Here is a 7,810-nt window from a genome sequence, read left to right as displayed (position 1 = left end):
TTGCTACTTCCTCTCCCTCACAATGACTATTTTTCAGTTGAAAACAGTTTGTGCATTCCTAAACACATACTGCAGCAGCTGGCAGCTTCCAGCTAGAGGAATATCAGCCTTGTGAGACCAACAAAGGAGAGGGCAGACGCTTAAGTGTTTTGCAGCCTTTGCTTTCTACCTGTGCTGTGCAAATGGCTGCCCCTTTAATAAAGCACTGCAGCACTCAGGACCTCGGTCTGCCAAAGCAGATGGCCAGCCTTCTCTGTCATGTACTGTCCCACTGAAGTCAATGGGACAATTCATGACACTGCATTCAGCTTCTCCATAAAACCTTTCAGAGAGGAGCATTTATTTGAACACTAACATACAAAGCAGCATCCAGTGAACTTAACAGCCCTATTTATAACATCTTGTTTATCAGCCTAAATATGTGCAAAACAATGCTGAGCCATTCATCCTTTAACTTAGAAAAACCTACCCTGATTGGTGTCAATATTCACAAGAGGCACAGGAATAGAAAAAGTCACTAAATGAAATGGTCCAGACAGGCAAACACTTCCATTTTTATTAGAGACTGACATCTCATAATTATCTCCTGATGACAGGCTAATTGTCTGCAGACTAATCAGACTGAGAGACTTGACAGGAAGAAACAATTCGAAGCTCAAGGGCATTTTGTTTTTCAAATTAGCCCTTCCATTTTAATACTGTCCCAAAAGGGACCCAAGAAATTACAGTTCCTGATGAGAATTCTTACACTTTAAGAATTCTTTAGAAAAAGAAAGTTACAGACTCTCCTTCCAGTCCCATTGGACAGGAGATAACTTCATACTCCAGATGACTAACAATATGTGTACCCTGGAAATCATCCCATTAAACTTGAAGACTTACATTTTTTAAATTTAAATTAACAAGGCAAATGAGGGGAGAAAAAAAGAAGCAAAGCAGTACTCCAAGGCAACTATCCTGAAGAATCTGGGCATCAGCAGATGCATGCAGCCAAACCAACACAAAAGGGAACAGCTGTATCTTCAAGCCTTTTCTTCTGTTTTGGCACTCGCTCAGAACGCAGTGTTTGTTTACTGGTAACAGCTCACCTCCCAAAGCCTTGTTCAGGGAAAGCACAGCACCAGAGACAGGAATAATCCAAACAAAGCTGCTAACACTAAGCAGTCAATATCTATATTGGTTTCAATGAGGAAAGCTTGAAATCCCTCCCTCATCAAGCAAAGCAAGATCTAAAAAAGAAAAAAAAGAGACTGCATCCACAACCCTGTTTCCCAAAGGATCACTTTGTGACATCAGACACTAAGCAGAATAAATACCAGAATGCTGCTTTAAACTGCCTTGGAGGACAAAACAAAAGAGGTCAAGAAATCCACGAGAATGAAATAAAAAGGCACACAGTTCTACTTACTCATTGTGCTCCCACCGTTGCTCCAGAGCAGCAAATGTACGACTAAAATAAATATTTTTAATCTCCTCTTTCTTAAGATAAAGAAAAAACAAGGCAAAAATATATGAAAGAGGTAAGGAAAGAAAGGGTTTCTTTTTTTTTTTTTTCTCCATACAGTTTAGCACATAAATTTCACCTGGAGCATTGATAATATTAAGTCTTTAAAGAATGATCAGTCACAGAATTATTTCTGTGATGAGCGTATAGAATTTAGACCTCACTTTAATCCTAAACAATACAGAGGAAAGGATTGAGTTCTTAACTCTGAAATAATACATTAAAAACTCCCTGATCCTTTCATCCTGAGAATCATTTTGATCGCTGGAAGGTGTAATATCATACAACTACTTTTCTAAAAATGAAAGCCTGAATCAAAAAAATGCTAAAATAACTACTTTTTTTCCTCTGCTACTTAGGTTGAAACAAAGCTCTGATGGTAGCTGAACATCAATCTTGAAACTGGACAAAACCCTCAATTCTTCCTACTGCAATGAGTCAAAGCCTATTCTGAAAAAAGTAATCATTTTAGCAGCAGATAATCCCATACACTGAGATGAACAGAACACCTCTAGGCAGAGATATGTCCTCCCCCATATCAGTATATAATAGCCAAAAGTAACAGTGGATGATTTCATAAAAATAATAAAAGAAACAACTCAGAACACAGATTTCATTAGGGTTTTTTTGTTGGTTTTTTGTTTGTTTTTGTTTTTTTTTTGAATAGCACATCAGCAAGTACAATTTTAAGACAGATCTACAAACACCTATCTAGAAATAACAGTCCACAGTTCTTGGTTACTTTTAGCCAGCTGACTTCCACATTCCCTAGGCAGCTTTAACAGTCTTCTTATTCACCCCCTACAAAAAATTTTCCTGTTCTAATCATTGTAATAAATAAAGGACACCACAGGCGATCCCAGAGAAAACTCCACATCTCAGCACAGCAGCACAACTAAGTTCACTGGATGTCATCGTCATCAAACAGATCTTCAAAATCTAGTCAGAAAAACAAGACAGTAAAATTAACATTTCAAATCTCAGCTGCTATATATGCAAACACCACACAAGCTTTCACTGGTCTTGTTATTGAGATTAAAGACAGAAGTCAAGGTGAATTAAGTACATGGCAGCCACCATACCATCAGTCACTACAGATGTAACATTGAGGCAGGCTGCAGAGAGGAACAAAAGCAGACCAGAGCAGCATGCTCACTACCACACATGAATGCAACTCATATAACAATGCAAGTTTTGCAATTAAGTTCATGAAAGCAGAGTCTTATAAAGCAGGGGGTCGTATACAAGCACGAAGTAAGCATTGCAATCAGTCACAATCTGCAGGCTCTGGAACTAACTCTGAGCAGTAACTCTGAGCACGCAGAAAGAGGCAAGAGCTCCTGTAGAGCTCTGCCTTTCGGTCACAGCAGTTAGGCACATTAGTTTATACATTTTGCAGACATTCGCATTTGTGGTTTACTGTAAAAATCCCTTTCTTAAAAGAAGTTTCATTGCCGCGAGGCTGCTTCAAGAGTTTCCCTCACAAGAAAGTCAACACAAACTACCACTACAGCGGGCAACGCACAGCTGCCACACAACAACACGAGCACTTCTGTTCTCACCGTTGAAGAAGTCGGCGTGCACGGCCTTCTCGTTGGCGGCCAGATCCATCAGCAGCCCCGTGCTTCCCCCTGCCTGGAACAGCAGACGCTGAGTGCCTCGAGCCCGCTCCCGGAGCTCCCGCTGTCTCTACCCACCCATCCCCTCCGCTCCCACCTCGTCCAGGTCCACGTAGGGACCGGCGCCCTCGGGAAACATCTCGTCCACCGCCGGCTTCATGGCGGCCCCAGCGCTCTGCCCTCTTACTTCCGGCCGCGCCGAGCCAACTTCCGGAATCAGCCTCGCCGCTCTATGCGTGGGGCGGTGCCGCCTCTCTATGGTAGCCCTGGAGGCGGGGCCGCGGGGAGGCGGTTCGTGCTGAGCTCCGCTCCCTGTGATGGTTTTGATACAAGTTGTGACAGTATTGTAAAGCTTGCCCTGCAGGTTGTGTAGCCAACAGAAGGGGCTGTGTCTCTGAGCCAAGGAGACAAGGAAGTTCTGCTGAGTCTTTGTACCAAGGAAATAGGAGGTCCTGCTGGGAATCGGTCACTGAAGTGCAACTTACCTCTGGGGAGCTTCTGCATGCATAACACAAGTAACATGCACACACTGAAGGTACTTTGTATAAGTGGTGCATGATAGGAGGAAAAGCCCCGTGCGTCCAGCTCTCCTTAAAGAATGTTTGCTTTCTAATGTTCTGTCTTGACTCTTTGCTTTCTGATTGACTGATTTAGGGTAGCACTATGACTGCACATACAGCAGAGCTCGCTTTCCTGAGTCAAGCCCAGCAGCACGATAACAGGAATCCAAACCTCACCATATGACCAAGGAGTTTATTGACTTTGCACAAAAGCACAGCTTGCAAAAAGAAAAGGCTAATTTACCTGCGGCTTTCTAAAGCATGTCACACTACAGGCCCATTCACGCGACCGCAAGCTACTGAAGGGGCTGCTCAGCAGCAGCCACGTGTTGGTGTGGTGTCCCAGCACGACGGCGGGCAGTGCTCAGTCCTCACGTGCAGGCAGGTGGAGGCCGAGGTGGCTGCCTGCGGGCAGCTGTGCAAACAAGGCCCTGGCCATCTCGGCAATCCTGTTGTAGGCTCCCAGTGTCCTGAAGTACTCCACATAGGACCAGAAGTCACTGGAGGAGAAGGGCCAGTATGGCATGGCCACAGGTTCTCGATCTAAAATAAATCAAGAAAGGTTATTATTACAACATGAAGTATTTCTGTTGAAAGCTTGGGCTCAGTGTCGTTTGGAGTTCCCCTCTGCCAGGTGTGGGCACAGCCACTGAACCCTCCGTTCCCTTCACAGAGTGCAGCCACTGTCCCACCCCAGGGGCACCAGATGGGACAAGGCAGAGGGCAGGACTGAAGGGACACCAACAGCATTGCGGCGATTCAGGAATTGCCGAGGTGGCTTTCATTTCCAGAAGGCAGGGGAGTGTTTAAAAGCAAGGAGGAACGGGAATTTGAAGCCCTTTTCCCCGTTGCTCTTTCACTTTATCTTCTGTGCCAAATATAAAAGTCAAAGATGAGATGAACCAAAATAAACTCTGAAAATGCCAAGAGCTGACCTGCCTCGGGCCCAAATCCAGGCCAACACGGAGTCTTATAAAACATAAACACTTGCTGCAACCACATAGCGACAAGTGTCTTCTGTGCAGCAAAGCTAAACCCAGTATTTTGATTTTAAGCCCATTTAAATAAAAGGTAGTCATTCCATTCCTGGGCAGTCTGGTCTAGCATTAGGTGGAATGGTTGGTGGCCCTGCATTTGGCAGGGGGGTTGGAGATTCATGATCCTTGAGGTCCCTTCCAACCCTGGCAATTCTGTGATTCTGTGATTCATCAGACTCAGTTTCAGACCAGGTCTTCAGTGGGAATTAAGAGCTTTAATCTTAGTGTCAGACCTTCTTGTTGTAAATTCTACACTGCACAGTCACAGATGGCATATAACAAACCAAACAAGCCAGCCAAATGCTGTCTGCAGAAGAGAACTGTTAGTATCAGCTGAACTTAGAGTCACTTTGCAGTCTGCTGCTTGGTCAGTGTGAAAGAAAACCCCAATTGTTTATAAAGTGAAGAAGGCATTGCTGAAGAAACTCTTATTTTCAGACTGCCACACTCTTACCTAAGGGGTTGCCAAAGAAATACTTGCTGTGCGCACATAAAACAGTGTGTTCAATCCAAAAACTTTGGAAACAGAGATCATGCATTCAAAAAGGTTTTAGAGCTATAAGGAAAAAAATGGAGCATGAGGAGAATGAGGATGCTGCTGGTTACATGTACACCAACAACAGCAGTAATCTGGTTATGTGAATTCCTTCTATGCAACTTTGTTTTCAGAAAGAATTTTGTCTGAACACATCAAACCAAGGCTAACCTACATATTCTTATCTGTAAGCCACTGTAAATATCATTAGGATGTTGAGGGTTTTTCCTAATCAAAAACAAACACTCATCCAATAGGCTAATCACCCAAAGCAGCAGAGAGCCTGTGCTAAGGGATTTATTCCAACATTTCTTTCATCAGATTTGTGGCAATCTGAAAATGTTAAGCTTTTTGCTGTGGTATTTTTTGCCAATACCTGGACAAACATCCAGTAGTGCTCATCAGGACAGCCAGAATTCTCGGAAGTCTCTCGTATGATTATAAGTCTGGTGCTTTCCAGTTATGTTTTCATAAAACAGATTAGTAATGGCTTGACCATAACCCCTTGGAGGACTTGTCTTTAAGTGGTCATCGTACTTGTTACTGTCTGGCTTTTTCATTTTAAGATTGTAAGAATAGAAGCTTCATGATTGGAGTGAATGTATTTGCTTTCCACATTTAAAAAATAATTAAAAAAAATCACTCTTCTTTCAGGGAGTTACAAATGACTCTTTGAATTGTTAATGATACATAAAAAAGAAAAAGATATTCAAATTACCATCTCCTTCCAGGATTGATCGGGCATCTGTAAATAAACAGGAAAATCATCAGTTCCAACTCTCTCACAGAAGAACTTTCTGTTAACAAAAGTTTTGGTGCATAGACAAATGCTGACAACTCCTTTAAGATACATTTAGAGCCCTCCTTATACTCTAACATTTTTGTTTCTCCAACAGTTGAGTAAGGAATTGCCCATTTGTAGTCAAGAGTACTACAAATCAAACATGCCAGGAAGGAGTTGCAATTAATATACAGGCAATATCTGATACTAAATAGAAGACACTGTTTTAGTGTGAAAATATTTTTATATTGAAAAATCAACATGAATAAATATAACAAGTCTTACCTGTTATTATGTTCATCAGCATCCAGAAGAAAAGGAAGCCAATACATTTCATCTTTTCGGCAAGCAACTGTTTGTTTCTGAAAAATAATCTGTACAGCTGGAGATCATTAAAAGAGATGAGGAATTATGCAAAGTATATCATTTCATCTTTTATTAGAAAAATCTATTCCAAAATAAAGTCTAGTTATTACTTCAGTCATAACAAGATCCAGTTATATTGCATTACATTTTTTGAACTGCATCACAGAGTATTAAAAAAAACCAACTACTGAAGTATTAACTGGCATTGATTTTTAGGTGGCATAAACCCAAAAGGCTTCTCTGAACTGACACAGAATGAAGTGTTTTCAGAAATATTTTAAATTGTGGTTGATTTACGTTCACTCTAGAAATTACCTCTCTTCCCCTCCCCTTTTCTTCTTCTTTCAATAGCAGAGGTCTGGAGCTCTGAGTCAGCCACAAAAACCCAAAAGGATTTCTGGTGCTGTAAAATAGCAGCACTGTGTAAGGAAGGGTGGGGGGAAAGGGGAGAAACGTCACTGAGTTAATACACCAATCTGGTTTGGTCACCTTCACATAGCTATTTTAATTGCTCACATTTGCATTATATTTCTACACTGTGCACAAAAAAAGATCTTTGAATCAACTTTAGCGGTGGCACTTTGATATTTTGAAAACAAATGAAGAAAATCCAGGATCAAACTCAGATTATTACTACTTTTCCTGACCATCTTAATTTCTTCCCCTCTCTCCGGAAAAGTAAAACTTTAGAAATGTTATTTGTGCAAATTGTGAAGAGGTTACTGAATTCCTTCTTCACAAAATCATTAAACACTAAATGCCTTCTCTGGCCTTCTCTGAATCCTTAAAACCCAGGACTTAAAATGCACATATGCACCAAATGCCCACCGGAGCCAATTAGTTTGCATAAAACAAAAAAGCAGGTCCCTGCTGACAGTGAGTGTATTGCAGCCTTCAGACCGTAAGGTAAAACAAGCTCCTCTGCTCCCCACCAGCTGGAATCTTTCAGCTGCCTTTATTCTGAGCCTACAGAAATCATTTATCCATTGCGATTCTAGAGACTGCTTATTGCTGCACTTCCCTACTGCATCTGTGGCACCTGACTTTTGGTGCCTTTGCTATACCACAGCCACTTGTCTGCCGTATGAAGATCATGCAAGGAAAGCCTGCCTGCTCACTCAAAGGCCTGGAATGGAAAGAACCAAGTGAGTGGCCTTGCAGGAGGACCCAGCTTTGCTGGAGTTTCTTCCTATCTACATGCAGAGTTCGATAGTCCTGCCAAGAATTAATTAGAGATGTTCTGAGCAAAGGAAAATAAAGAGCGCTTTGTAGCACACTAAGCTGTGCCAACCCATGTGGAGGCTGAAAAGAAAAATATTATGAAAGCAAAACCTATTCTGTCTTCAAAAAGCTTTAATCCTCCTCTTATTCGTGCAGGATGGGTCCCTGCATCACCCACGTACAGTCA

The 7,810-nt window shown here is 42.0% G+C and overlaps 2 protein-coding genes across 4 annotated transcripts; both read right to left on the bottom strand.

The window, feature by feature from the left end:
• Nucleotides 1–664: 664 nt before the first annotated feature.
• On the bottom strand, nt 665–3,374 carry COPS9 (COP9 signalosome subunit 9). Its single transcript, XM_031596449.2, has 3 exons — nt 3,221–3,374; nt 3,067–3,139; nt 665–2,443 (listed from the first exon to the last, which is right to left on the bottom strand). The coding sequence occupies exons 1-3, from the start codon at nt 3,281–3,283 to the stop codon at nt 2,406–2,408; spliced, it is 174 nt and encodes a 57-aa protein (XP_031452309.2). The 5' UTR covers nt 3,284–3,374; the 3' UTR covers nt 665–2,405.
• A 115-nt stretch (nt 3,375–3,489) lies between these two features.
• On the bottom strand, nt 3,490–6,787 carry OTOS (otospiralin). Of its 3 annotated transcripts, XM_090147141.1 has the most exons (4): nt 6,718–6,772; nt 6,322–6,418; nt 5,974–6,000; nt 3,490–4,226 (listed from the first exon to the last, which is right to left on the bottom strand). In XM_090147141.1, the coding sequence occupies exons 2-4, from the start codon at nt 6,371–6,373 to the stop codon at nt 4,048–4,050; spliced, it is 258 nt and encodes an 85-aa protein (XP_090003267.1). In that variant the 5' UTR covers nt 6,374–6,418; nt 6,718–6,772; the 3' UTR covers nt 3,490–4,047. The 3 variants fall into 3 exon arrangements, with proteins under 3 accessions (XP_090003267.1, XP_031452308.2, XP_090003268.1); XM_031596448.2 differs by having other exon boundaries at nt 6,322–6,787; XM_090147142.1 differs by lacking the exons at nt 5,974–6,000; nt 6,322–6,418; nt 6,718–6,772 and adding an exon at nt 4,429–4,751.
• Between the last annotated feature and the right edge of the window lie 1,023 nt (nt 6,788–7,810).

This window comes from Phasianus colchicus, chromosome 10 (genome assembly GCF_987193195.1).
Source record: "Phasianus colchicus chromosome 10, bPhaCol1.hap1.1, whole genome shotgun sequence".
In the NCBI taxonomy this organism is placed as follows: Eukaryota; Metazoa; Chordata; class Aves; order Galliformes; family Phasianidae; genus Phasianus; species Phasianus colchicus.
Note: the sequence above shows the minus strand (reverse complement) of the source record. Positions and strands in the feature narration are given on the sequence as shown.